The 26,011-nt window shown below is 41.7% G+C and overlaps 1 protein-coding gene across 1 annotated transcript in view; it reads left to right on the top strand.

Moving 5' to 3' along the window:
• nalf1b (NALCN channel auxiliary factor 1b) overlaps positions 1-5,576 on the top strand; it is a gene marked incomplete at both ends in the record, with an annotated part of 122,381 nt that extends 116,805 nt beyond the window's left edge. The window contains 2 exons of the mRNA XM_080786134.1: positions 40-211; positions 5,251-5,576. Coding sequence (XP_080642260.1) covers positions 40-211; positions 5,251-5,576 — 498 coding nt within the window. The remainder of the gene's footprint in view (positions 1-39; positions 212-5,250) is intronic.
• Positions 5,577-26,011: the final 20,435 nt, after the last annotated feature.

Genomic DNA, 26,011 nt, shown 5'->3' with positions numbered 1-26,011 from the left:
GTCCCTGTTGTTTCCCCCTGTTGTGTCCTGTACCTATAGATGGTGTATAAGCCCTGGCTCTGTTCGCAGTACTTCCAGACCACACAGATGCACTGCAGCGGACGGATCCCCTGCCACCACTTCTGTCTGGAGGTGCAGCAGAGGTGCCCCTTCATCCTGCCCGACAACGACGATCTCATCCACGGAGGCAGCCCCAGTTTTATATGCACAGGTATAGAGCTTAATCCATTCTGACCTGAGATCAGATTCATGCGAGGTTTCCACTGGACACACACTGGTCTGATTATAACCCATTCTGACCTGAGATCAGATTAAAAAAATGTCAGTCGTTCTTCGAATTTTTCAAAAATAGCAGACCTACAAGCTCGTAGCGCGCCACTCCGTGGCGCGCTATGAGCTTGTAGATCTGCTATTTTTCAATAGCTAAAGCATAATGTGATGAGAACACCAAAATGGGTTCCCGGTCAGAATGGGTTAACACTGGATGCCAGGCCTATTCCTGGTGTGCTATGGACTTTACATTGAAGGGAAAATATACATTTGGGGCCCACAGCTAAATGTTCTCTTATAGCGAGAATCACACGCATACCGGTACATCAAAAGAAAGCCTACAACTTGTCCGCTTCAATTTAATGAAGTGAACAAGCCCTGAAAGCCCTGAATGTCTACTTTTAGGAGGAAAACAGTACACACATTGATCCCATGTACAGTTTGTCAGTAATTGGTTATTGAACGCAGCTTGCGCCCACCAGAGAGAACTTTAGAGAAGGCATGGACCTGAACAACTAAATATTCACAAAATAAGGACTATTCTAATGCATTGGCCTCCATTTCCCTTAATAACTCATTCCAGGCAAACGACTTCTGTAACGCCTTTTTTTTATGAAATCCCACAATGCTTTCCCTTCAGCCTCAATGCGTTGAAACAAGTTGAAGGCGGTATAGGATGCGGCGTTTCTAGTTCTTTTCACGCAGTATTCCATTTCAAAATCGTACTGGATAAATAAAGCGACTGTTCGGTTCCGATCAGCGCGGCCACCTTCGCTATTGCTGTTTTTGGGGAGACGAGGCGTTCGTCTACAACCAAATAGAATGGTGGTATACATCCAATGCATTTCTGCCTTTACTTCCGGTCCAGGACTTGACCCTATAGTTGTTGTCCCCCATTCTCAATAGAAGTCTATGCAGAACGTTGGACTGAAGCCCCATGAAGTGAACAGAGTTTTCCTAACTCTCGTCTTAACTCTATGGCTCTGGCTATAAGAGAAACGCACTCGTAGCAACAGGCAAAGTAAATACAGAGAGAGACTGAAGCAGAAAAGCTATCCATGAGACTGCACTCGCCACTACTGCAATGGATGATTGAAAGGACCAGTAGTTTCCATAAAGGTTAATATGAGCGATCCTTAAACATAATCCATTCATTCATTCATTCATTCAGCACAGCTTTGATTTTCCCCTAACACTGACAAGTAGCAAGTATAACTACAATCAGACTTCCTGGCTGTAGGGGCTCTTCAAATAAGACTCTGCAGTGTTAGGTATGCACTGCATGTTAGGTATGTTTCAGGACCTTTCACTGCTTCGTCTCAACCATTACTCAATGGCTCTGGTCTCAGCTACCGCGGTGGATATTTTGTCATTCCATTTTTTTTTTTTTTTTTTTAATGTTGCCACTACTGTTGGAGCAGCCATAAACTACACGGGTTCATCTCGATGTTCTGGGCATCTTTGTAGTGTTATATAGTAAAAAGCAGGTAAAAGAGTAACGTTTGAGGCAGACTAAACATTAGTCACTCTGGCGTTCACTGTAGTGGAAGAGATGCGCCTGGTGAGGGTTTAAACCCCCGCAGCTACGTCGAGTCCGCCTACAGGAAATACCTAAGAGACCCGTTCCTGGATTCGTCTATGTTTTTATTTTGAAGTTCATACTGGCAAGTTTGTAACGATAACCTGAATCTGAGTCACATAATTGTACAGTATAAAGTGTGTGATATGGGACTGGAGTCACTGGACTAACTGAAGACATGCAGGACCCAAAAGCAGGAAGTCAAAACCAAATGCAGAAGACAAAAAGATAAAAGTTTGACAAAACATTTACTCAAAACACTATAGACACAAACAAAACACAAACTTTCACAGTAACACTCACACAACAAACAAGCAAACTAAAATATGTTTAAATAATTTGAGTAAAATGTACTTTTCACTACTTGTGCACAAACACAGTAGCACCACATGTTGATGTCTCCCCCTGGTGGTCGTGTTGAAGAGTTGTTACCAAAAATGAGGGGGACAATGTCTGGGGTCAAATCTTGGTCTGGATGTATAGGCCCATTTGCTTAGGCACAGTAAATTACTATAGGCTACTGGACTGGCTATACTGTTGCTACATTGGTGATGTCCAACATCCACGTTTGACACACGATAGGCCTAATAGTGTATACAACAAAACGATGTTACTGTGGAACCCTGAGAGATATACTGTGTACGGTATTGTAATAATTTCTGAGTGGAACACAAAGGGGCATATGGAGAAAGTGTGTGTGTGTGTGTGTGTGTGTGTGTGTGTGTGTGTGTGTGTGTGTGTGTGCGTGTGTGTGTTGTGCAAACACGGCACGTGTAGCAGAGTGGCTCAGAGCCTCTGCCTGCATGGCCTCAAAAGTCTAATATCTCCTCCTATCCCTTTGGTCTAGTGGTTAAGCTGTTGGACTTTCGTGGGACCGGCTGGCCAAATGGTCCAGGTGCAGAGCCACATATAATTTATGCTCTGGCCTGCCAGCGCGTCGCGTGTTCGAGTCCCGTTCATGACGACCTTAATTTGCTGCATGTCTCTCTCTCTCCCTCTTTCCTGTCTGTCTTGACTCTTCACTAATAACTATCAATAAAGGCAAAAAGCCAAAAACAAATCTTTAAAAAAAGAAGATGTTCAGTGGTGGCTATACTGTAAGTACTTTTACTTAAGTACTGTACTTAAGTACAATTTTGAGGTATTTGTACTTTCCAATTGCCAGTACTTTTACTTGACTACAATTATTTGAAAGTGATAGTTACTAGTTACTGTACCTTTTTGATTTTGATTAGAAAACATACATTAACCACTTCAACCCTATAATTTCGGCCAGTTGAAAATAGCCGATCTACTGTATACAAGCTCACAATGCGTCGCGTCGCGACACATTGTGAGCTTGTAGATCGGCTATTTTCAATCGATCTTCTACACATTTAGAATTTGTGAAATGTGACATTCTGCAATATGAATACTTTTAGTACCTTTAAGTACATTTTGATGCAGAAACTTTTGTACTTTTACTCATGTACATTTAGTAGTTCTAAATTGCAGAATTGGTACTTTTACTTAAGTAAAACAATTGAGTATGTTTTCCACCACTGCTCTCTCTCTGCTCTCTCTCTCTCTCTCTCTCTCTCTCTCTCTCTCTCTCTCTCTCTCTCTCTAATATATTTATATATTTATGAGTGTTTTCTCAACAGGCCTGCATGGGTGGACATGATGAATGCAGACCTTGTCAGATTACCGCAGTAATTACACTCTTGTCAGACTTAAGCTCTTTAGAGTCAGGCTGTAACAGAGTGGGCACAGATCTAGCCAGCTTCAAAGTTCACCGTGCACATCTATCAGCGTGCACGCCACGGCCAGCCCCGTCCGTCTCAGACATCAGAGCTGAGAGGCTTCACTTAGAGGGAGAAGATTATCAAAATGTGTGGCAAATCTGCAAAACAAATGCTTATACCACTATAGCTTTCTGCACAAAATGTCTTCATAAAGGTGTCTACTATAACATGTCAATTTGGTCCAACCCAACTCCCATGGGGAAACGTTGTGACAGCTGCTGAAAGTTGGGGTTGTGACATGTCAAACTAAGGGGGTTTTCATGATGCTGAATCCATTCCAAGCATTAGTTTTGCACGAAAAACACTCCTTGGGCTAAATTCGCGGCCATATAGGCACAAAATGTGCCCAAATGTGCTGACCTAATCGCATTTTAACGTTTGACATTTCACATGCTACTTGAAGCATGATGAAATTTGGGAAATGTTGCCTTATTGTCTATGGTGTCATAATACAAAAATGTCCGTAACTTTTTTTTCCCCCCCGAGATGTTTCCGGCAGAGCAGGCCTCTCATTCTGTGGACCATAATGACCAAATGAATAGAAAAAACACACAAATAAAAAGTACAGCCATCACAGGTCCTCTCAAATGTTGGGCCTGTGGCTCCCCGGCTAGAGAGAGAGGCTCACTCTGCTGTTTTTACGGTGTGTTGCTACTTCAGTGGCTTTTCAATCCTTTTCATATTGAGGCCCCATTAGTTATTTGTCGAGCGTAAAATTAAAACAAATGGTTTAATGTTATACGCTCTCAAGAGTTAAAGATCTACTGTATAAGGGTTTGGTTATACCAACTCTCCATCATTTAGCTGGGGAAACACCTGGAACGGCCTCCAAGGACAACTGGTGGTCCCCGAACCACTGGCTGAAAACCACTGCAAAACGTGTCATGTACTATAGTGTTCAATCAAACGACACACACGCACGCACACACACGCACGCACGCACGCACGCACGCACACACGCGCGCACACACACACACACACACACACACACACTATGGGAGGGCTTTCCTCTAAGTGTCCAGGTTTTACAATCTAGTCATTAAGGGCATGCTCTTATCTAAAGGAATTTACAGTGGACGAGCCAGGTAAGTGTTTGCCGTCTTCCTGGGAGGATAATTAGCTATCGATGGCCTTGGCATTGTGGCACGGAGCCTCTTTAAACTTAAGGCCTGCACCTTGCTACTGCATGCCGCAAAGCTTCTGGAAGATAATAAGACTGGTGCTATATAACAAATCATGCACTGCATATCAGGAGGAGGATATCATTTAAGTTTTTCACGTAGCATTTAACGAACAAGTTTTTTTTTGGACAAATGTGGGCAAGCGGCAAGAGTTATTGTGCAGTTGACTCCAAAATCACCCTTTGCCAAAGAGATGTTAGGATGAAGTGTGGTCCAGACAGAAGTGACTCTGAATTTTGGACACCTTCACAGAATGAACTCCTTAAATATATTGACTAGACTGCCCCAAACGGTCTAATATTTTACATAATGGATGCTACGCTATAGGGTTCAAGTGGCTATAAAGAACTCTTGACATTGACTGTGCATGCAGTATAGAGTCCACTAGAGTTCCTCTTAAAACAGTGCAACGTGTTTCCCTTTCTGCTTTTCCCAGGGCTGCTGGAAGACTATCCGTCAGGTGTGGACAAAGACGCAGAGTGCTGTGACGTGCGGTGGGACTTGAAGCAGGCGTCGGACAACCGCTCCCGGGGGGCCCTGAAAAGAACTCACCCGCCGTGCCAGCACCGCACCTCCCTCAGCTCCTCGGCAGGCTCCTCCTGCAGGCTGTGCAACAGCCGGCTCAAACTCTGCCTGCTGGTCCTCGTCCTTCTGCACACCGTCGCCAGCCTCACCGCCTCCTCCTCCCACAATGCAACGGGACTGGGCCTGCCCGCCATCGTCGTCGCGCCTCTGGAGGAGAGCCCTGCCAACGAAGAGTGATAGGGCTGCCAGAGATGAAGGAGGGAGGGAGGGAGGGACGGAGCGAGGGGGAATCCCTCGCCATGGCAACCCGTGTGGAAAAATACAGTCACAGTTGTTGCAACGGCTGGGAGCGGTGTGCCTCATGTGGATATTTCTTCAACGCTTTACTGGCAAAAAGAAAACTCGACAGAAACACGTGGGAACGTTCGGCGACGAAAGACACACGGATCAATCAAAAGAAAAACAAACGATAGACACGTACACACACACACACACACACACACACACACACACACAAAGGAATTAAAATGATTCCTTATACGCAGAACAAGGGGACAATACCACAGCCTTTTGTTGAGTGGAAAAGGCTTCCTCAATGCTGAGTTTCTCTCACTGCGCTTTTTTACACTGTGTTCCAGTTTGGGTTTCTGTTGCACTGGCTGTCTCTATGGATTAACACAATCATATTCTCTTTCTAATGTTCATGCTTTTGTGTTTGTTTATCGGTCTGTCATACAGGAAGAAAGTGTTTTTATCTAAATAAGACAGATAATAATGCATCGTGTGTGTGTGTGTGTGTGTGTGTGTGTGTGTGTGTGTGTGTGTGTGTGAGAGACTGGGAGTGCATGTGTGCACATGTGGGTATAGCCTAAAATGTTTCCTTATTTTCCACATTCTTACTCAAGATGTAAGAGCTTTATTGTTAGAGATTAAAGGTATTATCCAGTCAAAATAGTGTCCAGATTATTCAATAAAATTAGAAGGATGTCAGTAGAAAGAAGGAAGAATATCATTGGAGAACAATATCAGAAAAATGTGGTCCGTATCTCACAATAGCTAGTTTAAAGCAATTTGAAACGGTTGTCTCTTCTGTCTCAGAGAGCTGGTTTCACTACTTTCTTCCACCACATACCCCCAACTTGAACAATAACATGCATATCAATAATTTTACAGCACAATAGCAACCACAAAACATCTTGAAGGAACAAGCAATTACTGCAAAAATTACTGCAATTACTGCAAAAACATTTTTTTACAAAAGCAATCAGCTTGCAGAGACTTGAAACTTGCTCGACATAGATGATAATACAGCTCAGTGAACATCGCAGCTGCTTTTCAATGCATCATGAATTGTGCATTTGTTTGAGAAAGTCTCGCCAAACATTTGACACCTGGAGACAAGATTGATTTATGAAGCAAATTCAAACCAACCGTCCATCTAATCACAACTACTTAGCCGAACAGTTACTCATTTATTCAGGTTGACTGACTATATGGCAAAAAAGGTTTACAAATGTGGAATCTAAAAACAAAACCATAATGGGTAACTTTTTTGTAACGATATAATATACTGTATGTTCGATGCTGAGAATACACAATGACAATGTATTGATGGCGGTATGGTCCTTTTTAGCATATTCTCCCCGGTTTTACACAAACACTCTTTCAAAGCCAACTAGAATCCTTAACCCATTCTGACCTGAGATCAGATTCATACGAGGTTTCCACTGGACACACACTGGTCTGATTAACCCATTCTGACCTGAGATCAGATTTTCAAAAATGTCAGTCGTTCTTCGATTTTTCAAAAATAGCAGACCTACAAGCTCGTAGCGCGCCACTCGGTGGCGCGCTATGAGCTTGTAGATCTGCTATTTTTCAATAGCTAAAGCATAACATGATGCTAACACCAAAATGGGTTCCCGTTCAGAATGGGTTAACCTTATTTCTCTTGTTGAAATCACAATGACTGGATGTTACTTTTAAGAGTGTCAACTGTACTTCTCCACACTAAAGGTAAAGAAAAACAAAAAGATAATTATTTTCATAACTGGAACACTTGATATGAAGTAAGGCCTCGCTAAGGACAGCTCGCAGTATAGTGTGAACATCTTTTGACTCTATTAAGAAACATATGATAGTCCTATTCCTGTCACACTACTGTATATTATAGAGGAGGAGGAGCTGCAAAATAGATATTTTTCATTTTATTTTAACTCCTTTCCTTTAAAACCAGAATGTGTAACCTCTTTTTAAATAACTGCATGAGTTGGCTGTCTGCAAAAGGTTTTTTGAGCAACCTCTTTCGTTTACTGAGTGTCCTTAGCCCCTATACTCCCTGTTCCCTTCCTTAACAACTCCTGTAGCATGTCCTCTGTCTTCTATATACTTTCTCTCCATAAAAACATCCAACTTGTGTCTCATCAAGTAAAAGGGCTTATTATGACCATACAGTACAAACATTGGCATCGACAACACACTATATACGTATATATATACACTACACGTGCATCCAAATACTTAAGACATGGCGCAACCACATGTTTTACGTCCCATATACGACATACTGTTTGTGTCATTACTGGTATTATACCTGCAGGAACAGAGGCATTTCAACTAGCTATGGTTGGAGAACATTAAAGGGAGACTAATCCTGGAGGAAAGGGGGTGTGTGTGTGTGTGTGTGTGTGTGTGTGTGTGTGCGTGTGCGTGTGCGTGTATGCGTGTGCGTGCTCAAAAGCAGGCAGCATGGCCTGATTGTGGCCTGATGTTGGCAGATATGCTGGAGATCACCGATCCAAATGTTAACCGCGGCGCGAAGAGAAAAGAACAGTGAACTCAAGGGCTGACCTCTTCTTACCTTCTAGACGTTTCGTCTCTTTCGCGCGAACCGGGGCTTGGAGATCAGGTATTATAAAAGGATTAACTGTTTGTCCCACCCTCAAGTATATTGATTATGTACGTGTACTGTATATGCTGAGGTGTCCCATTTCAAGGTCTTTGCGGTTGTCGTTACCGTTTTTTTTAAATATCGCATTCATTAAAGCGTCCTCATTCAATTTCAAACTCCATGTCCAGATAGAAACAATCTTTGGTTTGGAGTTTGTGTAGGCCTACTGTTTTTTCAGACCCCCCGATCGATCATCACTTCAGGCATTGTCAACTCAACGCCTGCTTGCACATCATTCATAACTGCTTCTTTGTCATTCAGTTCGGCACATCCATGCATGTAGTGTACTGAACATGACTGAAATGTTCTATTGGCCAACTGCAGATGGGGCTATTTGGGATTTCTAAATATGCCCGGTATCAAATAGTAATGAATTGCATACAGACAGACAGTTATAAGCCGAACGGCAGGTGTTATAGTGTGACATGCACGCACACAAACTTATACCTCTTTGGATGTACATGCACGCATGCACACAGACACACGCGGGCGCACGCGCGCACACACACACACACACACACACACACACACAATTGTGTAAAAGTGCATCTACAGGTATGTCTGTGCGTAAATATTTTAGTGTTTTGTTCTTTGTGGATGAGGGTTTCCTGTCTCCACGAGGGTCTGTGTTAAAGTGGTGGAACAGTATATAGCTAATTGCTATCCGTTCTCCAGAGAGCCAATTAGTCTTGCCATAACCTTGGGGCCAGCAGGTGTGGCGGAACCACCCCTGTCTTCAAAGCCACAGGAGTACGCCAGCGTTAACACTCCCCATTGTCCCGGTATATTCCCAGCGGCCTTAAAGCTGCATGGAATAGATTGATGGGTTGATGGGTTGTAGAGGTTACAGCTCTTGTACTCTCGCAAGACATAGAATGGAATGCTCGTGGATATGCTGCTCTCGTCGAAACGAGGCAGTTCATGATTCATGTCAAGAGGCTGCTTGTCAGAACTATACAGGGTAAAAAAAATAAGTGGAAGCTGCCATAAGACAAATAGCCTATGGGGTTAAATAACATTAAACCTCAAGACGTCCTTCCCTTCAAGGCCAAGAGAGCAGCAGCTATAGCTAACAAGCAGATGACATTGAAGATCCTGCTATAGCCCGGAATGGGAAGTGACATATACAAGTCTGCCATGTTAGCAATAGTATACCCTGCAGAGAATAATCCAGTCCACTTAACCGTGAACCAGTTCTAAGGGATTTGTCACAGACAAGCGTGCATGTGTTTTTTTTTCATCCAGTCTAATTGCATCAGAGTCAGTGTTCATTACAGCATGTGATTAAACCAATGATCTCATATCTGTCACAAGCCAACCCTTGGGCACGTATATTGTGTGCACAGCATACTGTAACCTGCCCCTCCACATCCACAAGCTTGTGCAGGGCTTGTGTCTGTTTTATACTCACAGAACACAGTGACGTATCCTCACCATATATGGGCTATATGGTGGGCCTGTGTGGGGGGCAATGCTGTGCATTGAAAATGTGTTGTCCCTCAAGGTCTCTCAAGACCACGGATGGACATTGTCGTGCACAACCCAATTTCCTCCAAACAGTAAAGCTTGAGCTATTATACTTATCCGTGAGCAGGTCCAAACGAAAATGGCCGATCTACAAGCTCACACAAGCTGACATTCACGAAGTAAATTGTCTGCATATTGTGTCGAGGAGACACAATATAGCCCCCACCCCCCCACAAGCAACAGTCTGTAGCAATTGTAATGTATGGTTTGTTAACATTCCACAACAAACCAAACTTGCAGAAACAAATTGTCCGTGTTGGCCCCTTGCACATGGACTATGTACTATGCCTCTTATAGCCCCACACGCCCAAACCCTGTGTGCACCACCGCAACCATCACACGGTATCTAGACAAAGATGTTGCCCTTTCAGTCTCTACCTTCTCAGCCTTTCTCTGTCTTCACCATAGTTCTGTTTTCTATCCTGTGGATCTATGCAGAAGCCCATTTCCTTCATTCTTTTTGGTTGTAAATATGTTCCCTATAGTATTCTGAACAATGTACTGTATGTCTTTGCTTCCAGGTTCTCTTGTGTTTTTGAGTTGGTGTCACAATGTTACTTTATAATCTTCAGTTCGTTTTTCTTTATTTTTTATTTTTTTTGTGTGTCTGAAATCATCGATGTTAAATTGGATGTCGTGGGGCTTAACCAACAGACTTGTCCTCAGCTTCACAACCTCGTTGCGAGAGGTTGTGGGGACTGTGTGTGTGGAAGAGAAAGATTTACAGTATATGAGACTATAAAACAAGGTTCAAAGGCATATAGAAATATTATTATGATTATTATGATTACTATTATACTACTGGTATATTGTAATATTATAGATGCTTTATTAGTTCAAGTAACTTCTTTAATTTTTTTACAAACGACTTTGATGAAATGATTTATAAAACGATCTCACGAGTCATTGATCTTTTCGAAAAGTATGAAAACGACTGCTACAATGATTAAAATTGTGTTCTGATGAAAATAAATACAGACATATATATAATCTGTCCCTCTGTGGTGTTATTCTATGTAATTGATACAAAGTTACAAACCAAAATTAATGAATACACAAAGATCATGTTTGTTTTTTCCCATTCTGATTTGATCTTTTAAGGGTAAAGGTAAGATTGTGAATGTACACCATCATTAAAATCACTCAACCTAACCTTATTCTAAAAATGAATAAATCTTCTTCTTATTTTTGGCTAATTCCCGTCTAGTTTCCATCTGCTTTTGTTCTCTGCACCTTCCTCGCAGTCACAGCAGCCATCTGCATGTCCTCCCTCACCGAATCCATCAAATAAATATATAATCATGATAAATGAATGCATTGATTGATTAATAGATTGACTAATTTAATTAAGGTATGTAATGAAGACAAGATCAGAAGTTAAATGCTAAACAGCTTAGAGAGAATTCTGCATGAAATTGCCAAGTATAATAACCTGTCATACATGCACGAAGCGCCATCTTTAGCGTCTTTAGGGCTCAGATTGAATTAAATGACAATAGGAGCTTAATAAAACTTTAATCCGAGATAGATCAACCCACCCCGAGTGGAAATGGAGGGCTACTGCTTCCGGGTTAAAAGAGAGGGGTCTATTCTTCTCGATTTTCTGCATTCATTTATCATTTTTATCCCACGATTTTGCAACCCATGTTTTTCACCCAGTGTCAATTATCTAATGTAATCGTGGGCGCTACACTGCCAACCTGGGGGGGGGGCCTCGGACTGTCCTCATGCTTCCTTCTATGAATGAGGAGTCCAGGCCGGACGTATAGTGGGGGACCTAAATGTAGCTGGGACCTACCGTAGTGCGCAGCCTACAGTAACGGGAGGGAATGTTAAGAGTTTTAAATGATCTTTTCATTCTTTCTGTGCCGCTAGATATGGTCTCTAAACTGCCTCCTCGGGGGGGCGCCTGATAGAGGGGAAAGGAATTGGTAGGAATAACGTGTTTCTTTTCGTACCGGGGAAACTCCCCCCTTTCAGGCGATAAGAAGTGGCCTGCTCACTCTTCCATGCATTGGAGGAAGCATGAGCTCAGTTTGGGGCTCTCCCCAGGTTGTCAGAGAGGGAGATGCCAATACATAAAACTAATACATCAGCCCATGGCTGCTGAGGGTGTGTGCTAAGCAGCTAGCTTCCCCATTCAGCTGGGGAGGGTGCATGCACGCCCCAACATGTGAAAATCTTCCTATCATCCCGGTAACCAAAAGAAAGGACATCCCTCGACCCTAAGTGACTATACAGACCAGTTCCTCTGACATCACATATAGAGACCTGGCACTGTGACACCTATAAGCTGAAGCCACCGGTGAGCTGTTTCAGTTTCAACAAAATCTTTAGAGTATATAGCTGAAAACCGGCCCCCATGCACCAATTCCTTCCGATTTTCATTGACGTACAATACGAGCATGACCAAAGTTGGCAGCAAAACAATAATATGTTGTCATATAATTAAATAATCTTCTGCACCAGAAATGTATCATGAGGAAAAACTGTTTATATGAGTCCCAAGTATAGTGATGTCCATGCAGGGGACATCTGATTTACTCTTGCCAAGTCTTCAGCACCAGCTGCTTAACTTGGCAGAAAGATGGTCTGTGAGCTTTGTTCTGTGGCATTTGATCTAATCTAGCCATTTTTCATTCCCATCAGAGGCATCATTCTGTGTACAATATTCAGCCTCGTTTCAACAATAGCCTCATATCCAATGTCTCATGTTACTGTAACTTATTATGCTACATGTATATGTACAGTATGTAGATATATCTTTGCATTCCCCCTCTTTGCCCCACTTTTTCATTTCTTGTCCTGGAAAACAACGAAATGATGGAGCTAGTACAAAAACTAATTTCACCCCACTGATTTTTTTTTTTATAGATAAAGTAGTGCTGCAGCAATCCAACAATGAGCACCACATCCAACGCCTCTGGCCATTATAACAACTCAGTAGTCAGAATAGAGATTGTGTATAGGGCAACTTTGACGATGGAGAGGGCCACTATATAAATAAATGCAAATAAATGCAGCAGCCAGAGTTTTAACTAGAACTAAGATGAGAGAACATATTACTCCAGTTTTGGCATCACTGCACTGGCTTCCGGTTGTTTTTAGGATTGATTTTTAAATGATTTTACTTGTCTATAAAGCTCTCAATGGTCTCGCACCTTCCTACCTACATGACTGCCTGCCTAAATATGTCCCAAACCGCCCCCCCTAAGGTCTTCCACTGCTGGCCTGCTCGCTTTGCAAAAAAAAAATGGCAACTAAAAAATACGGGGAAGCAGCTTTTTGCTTCTACGGGCCGTCGGCATGGAACAAGCTCCCACTGTACCTTCGTCAGGCAGCCTCTGTAGACATTTTTAAAGTTCAGCTCAAGACCCACTTCTACAACATTGCTTTTAATTGATCTTTCTTTTTTGTTATTCATGTCCTCACTGTATTGCATTACTGCTTGTTTTTAATGTTGTTGCCTTGCTTTTCTTTTATTCTCCATTTTTCTGTAAAGCACTTTGAGCTGCATTTCATGTCATGAAAGGTGCTATACAAATAAAGTTTTATTATTATTATTATTATTATATTTCCACACTCACTCCAGACTGAGGGCCACGTTGCATATTATCGTCGTAGAAAAAATATATTATTATTTATATTATTTTTGCTATATTTGAATTGAAATACTGAAAAGATTTTTCTTTTTTTTATTGGAATCCTGAAAAATAACCTTTTTATTTAATTTCAAATTAATTTATTTAGGCCTATGTTAACTTTACGAACTAAGCATGATTGAGCATGAGCTCACGAGCTGCATGAGCATTGTAACACAGCTGAAATCAATAATATATAAGGTATTCTGATTAACCTGGGGGTGAAGGTGGGGGCCGCATGTGGGCCCCGGGCCGCCAGTTGGTGTAGGTTAAAAGCAACAATCTGGAACAAAGTCTAATTTGTCTAACATTTCCTGCTACATAATAAGAATAATAATAATAAAATAAAAATGTTTTTAAATACTGTACAGAAAACATTGTTCTTGTATAATTATCTTCACAACCACATGCATTTCCATTTGCTATCACAAGATGGCAGTCTATCATTGCATCTTTCTCTACCATTACACTTGGATAGACATGGACGCTCTACTTACTACATAAACTGATGGCGACTAGAATTAATATCCTAGTGTACTTTACACACGATATTATCATATGTACGTGATTGAGACATGCCTGTTACAGTATGTAAACTGGATACGGAACATGAGTATTATTCTGTACATGCAAAGGTGAAGGAAAATGGCTTTCTGCAAGTGATGTGAATTGGGTGTAACATTCTACATATTATATAGTTATAGGGGAGAACGGGGTAAGATGAGCCAGTGTCCAAGTTGAACCACCCCCTTTATCTAGAAAACTAGAAACCTCTGTTGCCATGTGACCTTAAATCTAGTAAGCATCCATAATTTACACCTGGCTGTGAAGTTGGGAAGCACATGGGGAAAGTAGAAAACATTATTTTACATAAAAAACTGTTTTTGTCGGTCAAAGTAAAATTTCGACACATGATGTAAAATGACTTCTATACAAAGCAAAATGTACCTAGGTCTAAAATGTAATATCATACACGTTGATGATTTGCCAATGGATAGAACCATGTGAATCTATACAAGATAGAAGCTTATTCTAGTCATTGTTTTCTAAAAGGGTGGCTATGGGTAATTCCGTGAAGTTTATATTTTCATTGGGTCTAGTACTACAAGTCATGTTTTCAATATGCTTTCATCAAATTATACAGAGAGGGGTAGTGCCCAATTAAGCCCCGTTAGCCATGCAGCCTATATGATCTGTACGTGGTGCGCTTGCTGGCCTACACTCTCAATTTCCCAGAGGTTAATTTCACTGATTGGAGTGTGAAGCTTGAAAAATAGGTTAATTGCAGACCGCTACAGATAAACTGTGGATATTAACCTACCAACAAGGACCCAGGCCAAATGCCATTGCGCAGGAGCCTATACACCAACAAGTCTATGCGTGGCATGTGAAACTATATCGTGCTGTATTTTGCTTTCCATTTCATGGTCATCTCTACACAGGGAAGCACTGCTGTCTTAGTCAGAATCTACCTCGTACTAGCATCTCTGAACCACAAGAGGGCAGCACAATGCAGGTGTGACCTACCATAGGTTCTACAAAGTTCATAAGGAATGTCTCATAGTCATAATGCTCTTTTATAGCTGTATGGGACAGTGATTTTACAGAGAATGTCTTCTTATAAATAATAGAAAATACTGTGTGTGTGTGTGTGTGTGTGTGTGTGTGTGTGTGTGTGTGTGTGTGTGTGTGTGTGTGTGTGTGTGTGTGTGTGTGTGTGTCCTGTACTGTACACAATACAACATTGTGCAGCAACTGCTCAGTAAAATCCTTACTGTATCTGAAAAATCACACTCGTGTGAAATTAACACAGAGGGTGGTGTGCACTACAGCCTGGCATTCCCAGACTAATATCACTGCGTGGAAATTAGCCTGGAATCTCTGCGTTGAACCCACATTTGCAAGGGGCAAATACATTTAAAAAAAAATCCCTCTGGTGATAATCCCAACCCATATTTTCATACTGGGCCCTGATTGGTCCCTCACTACTTCAGGGGGAGTGAAATGGCAGATTAGTCTGGTTTCCAGGCTATATAGGTGCACTGTGCAAGTGAGCTGATTCAAGATGCCTTGAGTTTAACATTTTTGGCAGGAACCCCTTTTGGTGTTTTAAGCATTATGTTGTAATTTAGCTGTTGACAAATAGCAGATCTACAAGCTCATAGTGCGGCACCGAGTGCTATGAGCTTGTAGATCTGCTATTTTTTCAAAAATCGTGAAAATGTGGCGCAAATGTTATATATATATATAATATATATTCTCAGATCTTTGCTTCTGGGAGGTCCCTGGAACAACATATTTTCAGATGACATACATTTTCAATTACATGGGAGTCCTTGACATGACAATGTATGAGAACGACTGACATAATAATAGAAACGTGGATTTTTCAAGAAAACTTTCAGGATTTAGAAGACATTTGTAGAAACGTCCTCGGGTCTAAAAGATTGCTTTTTGTTTTTGTTCTGCCTGGAAGCCATCAGTCGCTCCTAATCTGCAGAGAATAACCTCAGTTTGACCACTCATTGTTCAGCTTGGATCTAAATTGCTATATTGTTCATCTCGGAAAAAGAGGTAAAAAAAAAAAATCACAGCCTGATTTTTCCATTATCATCTGGTTTTAACTTCACTATTGAATGCTTATTTTGGGAAAGCAAAACAAAACTGTGTTCTCCCTCATCATAGGAGCACACAATAGTCATTGTTAACCCATTCTGAACGGGTTATGCTTTAGCTATTGAAAAATAGCAGATCTACAAGCTCATAGCGCGCCACCGAGTGGCGCGCTACGAGCTTGTAGGTCTGCTATTTTTGAAAAATCGAAGAACGACTGACATTTTTTAGAATCTGATCTCAGGTCAGAATGGGTTCATCAGACCAGTGTGTCCCCAGTGGAAACCTCATATGAATCTGATCTCAGGTCAGAATGGGTTAATACTTTGACTCGTTTCGGATCTTATAACAAGTATGTACTGTAGTAGCCTATAGGAGTAGGAGAAGACAAGAAGTAGTATAGCCTACTACTAATGCTACACACAAACACACACACACACACACACACACACACACACACACACACACACACACACGCACACGCATACACGTCTCAGAGAAAGATAACAGTATGTGGCACCGCCAGTCTGACCTGTTGAACATTTTCTCCCTTTATATGCCCATATATGGAGATTTCTGTATCTGTCTGTCAACCTGAGGCTGCTGTGTTTTTTTTTCTTCTTTCTAATTATTTGATCAGCCCAAAACATTGTGTTTATTGTCATGATTTGTCACAACTCGAGCTGGCTTTGTCCGCGGTGTAAACGTCTTTAAATATAAATACTTTCAAAAACAGTCTATGAGGAAAATGAACGGGGAATTCTTTTCCGGGTCTCTCGAGGGAGCGGGACTGCGACGCTCTATATAAATGCACCATTTACCATTTAGAGAGAGAGAGAGAGACAGAGAGAGATGGCAAAAAAAATATTTATGAAACTGGATATATACTGTATAATACACATAGGCCTATATAAAAAAGCACGACCCCCCCCCCCTCAAGTATTAGGACAACTGTCACCAGAACCTGCAGGGACACGTGTTGAAATTAAGTTTGAAGTTACTAACAATGCGGGTATATATAATTTGGGTAAGTTTGGCAACTTTCTAAAGTCTTTGGAGAGAATGTAAACTAAATGTGATATAAAATCAGACCTGTCTGAAGTGAGTGGTGCAACAGCTCCCCCTGTTGGTACCCTAAACATATAGGGGCATACAGACAGGATGGACATAGGGACATTTCTGTTCCTTGGAGTGGTTGCACCACTCAAAAAAAAAGGCATGTACAGAGTACATTGTACACGGCTGAAGTTGTGAATAATCCATGACGAGCGATGGTGATACCTTTAAGCCTATACTTTAACCCGGCTATACCGTCTCTGCATTTGTCACTGTTGCCATTTGTCTCTATAGTGTGTCTCTGACCCTGTGTCCGTCACTCCGACACCCTCCCCCCCTCCATCTGACTATATAATGCATGATGCATTCTGGGCTGCAGACAGAGCTGCACACCCAGTCCTTCACATGAAATAAAATCACATCAAGTGCACAATGAAGATTAACCCATTCTGAACGGGAACCCATTTTGGTATTAGCATCATGTTATGCTTTAGCTATTGAAAAATAGCAGATCTACAAGCTCGTAGCGCGCCACCGAGTGGCGCGCTACGAGCTTGTAGGTCTGCTATTTTTGAAAAATCGAAGAACGACTGACATTTTTTTTAGAATCTGATCTCAGGTCAGAATGGGTTAATCAGACCAGTGCGTGTCCAGTGGAAACCTCGTATGAATCTGATCTCAGGTCAGAATGGGTTAAGACATTATGAAGGACGGGCACAGCAACGTATGGCGTAAATTACGGGATTAACTCTGCCCACTTTGGGTGCCATTTTCCAGCCTATACGAGTTTGACGTGTATAAGTATAGCCTAAGGCCAGTTTGTAGTTCTTAAGTCTGCTTGTCGGTTCATGTAACGATGGAAGTTGGAGATCCTGCATGCTCCACCCGGCCATTGTACAATATATGGAGATTTCTATATCCGTCTCTCGGTGTCCCTTTAGTACACACACACAGACAGACACATGGTGCATTTATAGATAGATATAGAACATTTATAAGATTATACACATCTATGCACCCACAGAAGATGCAGAAGAACAAGTAAAGGACGAATTCTACGTGAGACGTACTTCAAGATGTATTGGACAGTCGGAAACAAACACGACATGTTGATTGTATAACAAGAGACATGAATGCTAAAGTATAGGAGATGAACACCAAGATTATGAAAGGGTCATGGGCAAGCACGGGCTCGGAAAGCAGAACGATAATAACGGAGAAAGACTGTGCGAAATGTGCGACATGAACGAGCTAGTCATAACAGGAACTCTGTTCCCACATAGAGACATAAACAAAGCAACGTGGGTATTATATCTCCAGATGGGAAGACCAAGAATCAGATAGATCATACAGATCTATCACATTATAATCACAGAATCACCCATAAGAGAACTAGATACAGTACCACATATCATAGTACAATCACAGAATCACCCATTACAGAACTAAACAATACCACAGGGAGGAGGCCTGGGAGGTGGAGGGAATTTGAACGCTGACATCTGAACAACCACCGTCAACTATAGTATGTAGAGTGAACCAGAGTAATGGCTGCTTAAGAACCACCTGATTGTATTGTGGACGTGAGTGATTTAGCTTGCAGCAAATGAGAAGACAGACAGACCGATTAGTGGGAGTATATTAACTTAGTGAATAAATGGGGTTCAAACATACATTACCCACTTCAGTCCTATACATTTCGGCCAAGCTGTAGATCGGCCATTTTAAAAAGATTGTTACACATTTCATATTTGCTACATTTGAAACCTTGTGAATTGGGACATTCTTTCTACTTTTGGTACTATAAGTAAATATTCATTTTGAATTGATACTTGTAACACATTTTCCACCACTGCGTATATAATGTGTGCGCACACTTGTGTACGCGTTTCTCATGGATTGATGGCCTGGGCTGACTAAAAGCTACAAATTGGATGTCCTCCAGTTCAGTGCCTTGTAAAGCTTCCACCGTAACAATCCATTATAACATTGATAGTGATTCAAGTAGCTGAGGCATGTAGAATCATTGCAGCTCTTGCATATGTGCTTAAATGTGCATGAATTAAACATTAGATATAGCAGCAACCAAGCAATTCTCATACATACTGCGATAAGAGATGTCCTCAACTATCTATGCATTCCATTGCGTCTACCCTTTCGGTTTAATTAAAGCACACAGACTGAGTGAGAACAAGAAAATGGGATAGGAAGCTTTTTCATCCTACTCCGTAGCCATATTCAAAGCACAGCTAAGACCTCTAAGATCTCTTTACTCTTGCCTTTGGTTGAGTTCTTAAACCCGTTTGCTCTTACTGCTATTGCTTTATTGTTTTTTGGACCCACGGTTCTCCAGAAACACCACAAAAGGCTCTGGTCAGGCTCTGCCAGTGGGCCGAATGAGACAAAGTCCCCTCACCTGTGCAATTTCCAGCCTCTGCCCCAGCCAATTGATTGCCATGGCAACCCCACACCTGCTAATTGATTACTTAACCACACCAGTTTGCACTCTTCAGACACAGGCAGACCGTCCGGCAGATACAGAGATCTCCATGTGGGACACAGACAGATAGTTAAAACGGCTGCTATGAAACGTTGACAACGGGTATTATTATTAGGTTCCCAAGTTGCGTCGTTCTCAAGTAGGCCGATGGCCGACGGGCACGTACAGGTCTAGTAAAGTAAAACTAAATATAAAAAGACAACAAACTCAAAGCCAGTATAGTGTGAACAGCTTTAAATGTTATGGGGGTGTGATTGTAACAGGCAGACAGACATGACATGTTCTATAAAAATCACTTGTCTTTGGGACAGGGCCATGTTTCAGTGTGAATGTACGTCACACAGTCAAAGACTGTTGCCTTGGTGGCGTCTCTGAGATTGATGACCGTGCATCTTGAACTTGACAGGCCACTTTTCAGAAGAGATGAAAAAGTGATTATACTCCACTCACTGTAAAATTCCTCATGTGTGACGTCGTCGGCACAATGTGGGACAGGTACAGTATGACATCTGATCTGGCATACAGTACAAGACACAATAAAGCTCCACTACAGCGAAACTACACTCGACACTTGAACACAACTGTGTGCTATAATGTTGTTCACATCTACTTTCATGTAATGATATTTTCAAGATAATCTGAAATGTCGACATTTCACCAGCGCACAGACACAGACAGACAGACAGACAGACAGACAGACAGACAGACAGACAGACAGACACACACACAATACAAAACTAATTCCTCAAATTTCCACAGGGAAACTTTCCACACCACCGCAAGCCTTTCTAAGTTTGTTTAAGCAAAACACATACAAATGTTATCTGGAATTAAATCCGGCAGTGCACACTCTGTGCAATGCATCGTGTTGTCACCAAGGCAAAGCGTTATGTCAGACAGCTGGCATAACACAGAGTAAGTACGAGAACAATACGCTTTAATCGAATTCATCTGATGAATCTGGACAACTTCAGGAAGTTAACCCAGCCCTATAGCATCCCGTGAGAGGTGAACAGTCTGCGAAAATAAGACAATCCACAGGCTCACAACGTGATGCGATGTGTACTAATATGTTGTGAGCTTGTAGATCTGCTATATTCAGCAAGGTCTAGAGGGGAGAAGGAGGGGGCGGGGCACCCCGGTCAAAGTTATGTTAAATCTTTTAGAACTGAATTGATGACACATTCATTCTTCTCGCATTGTTATTCTCTGTGTCCTTTCCTTTCTAGTTAAAAGCACGCAAGTGTTATCAAGCATACAGAGTATTGTGTGTTCCTTGACATTTAGTTTGTTTTAATTGCAGGCTCTTGTGATCCTCATTGCAGAATCAATATCTTCAAATAATGCAACCATGAGGCACTCACTCTAGAGACCAGCCAAGGCATCAAAAATAGTGGTTAGTGGTTAGATCAGTGTGTGTGTGTGTGTGTGTGTGTGTGTGTGTGTGTGTGTGTGTGTGTGTGTGTGTGTGTGTGTGCGCGCATGCGCAAATCTACAAGCTCAAAACACATTGTGATGCAATGCGTGGTGTGTGGTTCAAAATCATCTATTTTAGCTATTTGTCATAATGATGAAGAAGTATTGGGCTTAAGTTGACCACATTTGGTTTTTTGTATTATTTTCTTTTTACAAATCAAACCCTGGTTATAGTACCGTAACATTACTATTTTGGCAATGCAGAATAAAGGTTTAAATGTCAATGTTCCGATTAATATTAGCACTGCCATCCTTTTCTCCAGGCTCTGAAAATGTAAAACAAAAAACGACTTTGTCCATATTAGCAATGATTTCACTTCACGGAGAGATTAAAATCTTTCCAAAAGTGTGAAATATGAAATATATGACAAATAAAACCAATTACATTATGGAATGTATAGTCTTTATACTCAATCTTGTTAGTTTTGCATTATAACGTTGTAATTTCCATATTTCATCTACTTTATTAATTTGCAAATGACAGTGTGACACAAAAGTAGCGAAAGTTTCCATTTCTATAAGCTCTCAACGGAACACTATATGTGTTGTGAGATATATGTGAGCACTGTGTGTGTGTGTGTGTCGTGTGTGTGTGTGTGTGTGTGTGCGTGTGCGTGTGCGTGTGCGTGTGCGTATGCGCGTATGTATGTTCTCCTGTTTTTCATTATTGAGTTCACCCAGGTGATAATAGGATATTAACCTTGATGCTTGCTTTTGCACACCTGATCCAGATTAGCTCACCTTGACCTTAACGAGACACGTGGATGAGCATGAGCTCAGCCTGTCATGTTACCCATGTTGCATAAAGAACGGAGCAGAGATGACCACTGTTCACTTTGTTCACTTAACTTACTACACTGTAAACTGGAGAGCTGAATGATATGTTGCACAAAAGGCGAGGGGCCAATTAGAGAATCCTAGGGGGGAGTATAGTCGCTCAGACTGGCCTTTTTTTTGCGGCTATACATTCATGCAAAGTAAAATACAGTGACATCATTATGAGAAAGATAACTACTCCTGACCCAGCCATCGTTTACTTTCTCTCAGCCGCTATACCCGCTATAGAACTGGATTGATGCAATGTTATCCAGACGCAAAGGAAATCTAATCTAAACAGTGAGAATGTACAGTGAAGGATGTAAAAGCTACAAGGCCTTTTTCTTTAACATGACGTCTGCGTCCTTAGTTTTGTTTCCCATAAATCAAGCTCGGCAGGCGGTCGTGGCTGGTAGACCTTAACCCATTCTGACCGGGCACCCAATTTCATGTTAGCATCATGTTATGCTTTAGCTATTGAAAAATAGCAGATCTACAAGCTCATAGCGCGCCACCGAGTGGCGCGCTACGAGCTTGTAGGTCTGCTATTTTAGAAAAATCGAAGAGCGACTGACATTTTTTTAAATCTGATCTCAGGTCAGAATGGGTTAATCAGACCAGTGTGTGTCCAGTGGAAACCTCGTATGAATCTGATCTCAGGTCAGAATGGGTTAATTGTGCTGCTGTATTCTTAGGCAACTTTTTGTACAGCCAACAACAACAAGGCAATTCAATGTTCTTTCAAAACACCAAGCAAAGGAAACACAATTATAAAATGACATTAGGAGGCATAAAACTAAAGTAAAAAAATAAGGAAGCAAATACAATTACATTGCAGAAGAGACAAGATACTCAATTAATTAGAAAGGCAATTGGGGAAAGGTCTGCGTTTAAAATTAATTAGCTTAAATCTGTCTTATAAATTTAACATTTAATTTTAGGAGGGAGTGTTGATTGGGTTTACCAGAAAACATGCTCCGTTGGAGGAGTTTGCAATTTACAGAAGGCCTATACTTGTGGGTATATAATATGAACAAAAATGTGCTTGGAAATTGTACTACGCCGTAAACTCCTGAGTGTTAATTATACTCAAACAGTGTACAAGTTCAACGCCCATTTGGATATTTGTACATAACTTATAAATGGACCAGCGAACACTGACAATTTAATGTATTTTGTTGCTTCTTTCTACTGCCATCTGAGATGGAAATTATCTGAGCAAATGAGAGGAGTGATTTCACACATATTCTACTACCGAAGGTCTACTTGTAAATGAATTAGCTCCAATTTGCCATATGTAAATTTGACACTTAATTTTAGGAGTGGATGTTGATTGGGTTTACCTGAAAACATGCTCTGTGAGAGCAGGAGTCTGCAGTCTGCACTATACCAGAATTCACACGTATTTACAGTATATCTCTGCTGTCGGGAGGGAACCTCATAACTCCAAAATGTTCTTTTTTTTTTAAGTTTCCGTTGTCTCCTATTGCCGATATATGCTTCTTTTGAAACATCTCACCCCCATCAAAAAAGCGCAGCACGGCCATTTCCGAAGGTATGTACGTCTGTATACCATTTAGCGCGGGAGAGATGGGAATAAGGGACCCTCCGTAAAAACGAAAACGTCAGAGGGGTTAGTGATATAGGGACAAGGTGAAGGCTTCAGGGCCTACCTCTCTCTAGGTCGTCCTCAGACGAGCCTTCCATCGTCGTTTCCAGTCATCCCGATTCTCCATACATCCGGCCAGTTCGTTGGTACTTTGCACTCCTGCATCGCTCTTGAGTACATCCACGTATGTTAGCGCGGGGCGTCCTCGTGATCGATGCCCGTGTGTTGGTTCCCAGAGCACCAGTTTGCTGGCTGGCAGTTTTTGATGCCTTTGGCAGTGTCCTGCTAGTCTCATTCTCCTGGCTGCTATCGGGTCCTCCAAACTAAACATAGACAGCAAATAAACAAAACAAATATACATGAAACCGTGAGCAAATAACGTAAATAAAGTACTTAAAAGTAATCACAGCAAACTAAAAAGCTACTTTCTGCCCACTTTCTGTGCCTTCTGCATTATGTGCAAATTCAAAACAGGTGGTATGTGGTACGCATGGCCTATCAGTGACTTCGACCAGCACTTCCAAACTCCAACACTTCTTGACAGAAAAGCTCATGATGATTGATTGTTATGAAACAACGCAGATTGAAAGATCAGCTTGCAATGTTGGCGAGTTTAACATTGTTTAATGCAAGCAGATCGGGAGTTTCAATTTGATCAATGGGCTGTCAATGGAGGGTATTGCAACTCTAGATTCAAAGAAATATAAAAGAAAGTCTAGTGTTGCAAATTGCGGCTAGCACATGGCCCAACAAACAATCTGGTCAAATACAATATGACACGGTGGGAAAAACAATGAAAGGTTGTAGGTTAGGCTAGTTATGCTCCTACAATAGATCACACAATACATCTGACTATACCCCTCAATACAAATTCATCACATTATACAAACTATAGCAAAACTATAACCAAATGCCAAAACATATATCCAGTCGATATATTCAATGCCTCACAGCCTGTGTATGTTGGACTCTCTCTCTCTCTGGATAAATTAGGCTAACAGTTGACCAACATTGTCTCCATGTCAAAACAAAGCCCTCTTAAAACCCATTCCCCTACCCTTTACTGACTGCGGCAGCATCCCAGCTCCCCCTCACAAAACATCACACACAATTATCAAAGCATCAACGTTTGATTCAGGTTTTCTTACAGCAGTGTCTGTCCACACCTCATGCCTCCAGGTCTGCAACAAACAAACACTCAAATCAGGCTTCTGCCAAACAGAGGCCTCAAACCTGGCCACCCCTTTTATGCTCTACCCTTAAAGGGGCAGTACTACAGGTATAACAGACACACATTAGGAATCAGGGATTATGTGTAGATGCATGAATCAGGTTGACACTGCCTGGGAGCACAATACTGCTGTTTGTATCAGTCACTGACAATTGAATGCAATCCATGTTGGCCATAATGACTGAAGAGGCATTCAGTCTTTTAAGATAGTTTTGAATCAGTAGCAATGTGATTGTTCCCAGTAGAATATGTGCGCCCGCTGGCCTAGTGGTCCAGGCGCATGCCACATACTGTATAGGCTCTGGCCTGACAGCACGTCGCGTGTTCGAGTCCCGTTCATGACGACCTTTGCTTGCGTGTCTTCTCTCTCTCCCTCTTTCCTGTCCGGCTTCACTGTAACTATATCAATAAAGGCACAAAAGCCAAAAAAATATATATATAATCAGGAATCCAAAAGTCCCATTTGTTCACACAGACCACATTTCTTTTAGAAGAGCAACAAAATAAAGGTGGACTCTCCCAAAATGTCATCATCCTTTCCACAGACACTCAATAGGAATTGATACTGACCTTTACAGTAAGATGGACTGGCTATCTATATAGTGGGGTCGTGATACTGATACTAACCTGACCGTGGAGAGCAAAGGTCCGTTTCTCAGTGGATTTATCATCTACAGTATGAAGGTTAAAAAACAAATTGAGCCCCCAGGTACCTCGGAAAAATGCGGGGGGAAATACATGAGAGCCCCAAATCCATATGACCATTGTTGTCCCCGCCTTAGCCATACAGTAAGTGTATCAACTGTTTGTATATGACTAATAAGGGGAATGTAAACTGGGTGCAGGAGAATGATTCAACTACCTGCTTGTCTGAACACTCTGGAAATCTGACCAGAGTTTGGACAAACAGGACAATCCCTCCACCACCCTAGCGTATAGTTTACTCAACGGCTGTGTGATCTGCTTGTGCTTGGGATATTAATGGGCTTGGGCCACTAAGTGTAGGCTATTATGTGGATCCAGCAGTAGCAGAACTCACATCTGCTGTTGGGCACTCGTATGTGGGATACGTTATTAGAAAGCCTTATTTCACAACAATTCAAACAAGATGTTTATACGTGCCCAACATTTGTCAAAACATACTGGTATGAAGAAAAGAAAGATATGTCTGTTTTGAAGTATAGGGTGAACTGAAGAAAATGCCAGCACTCATTTACATGTCCTTTTCGCATGATTTTATTTACCTCTGACGA

This window comes from Protomyctophum bolini (assembly GCF_963924005.1).
Source record: "Protomyctophum bolini genome assembly, chromosome: 16".
NCBI lineage: Eukaryota > Metazoa > Chordata > Actinopteri > Myctophiformes > Myctophidae > Protomyctophum > Protomyctophum bolini.
The sequence above is the reverse complement of the archived record's forward strand: the minus strand, read 5'-3'. Positions and strand labels throughout refer to the sequence as shown.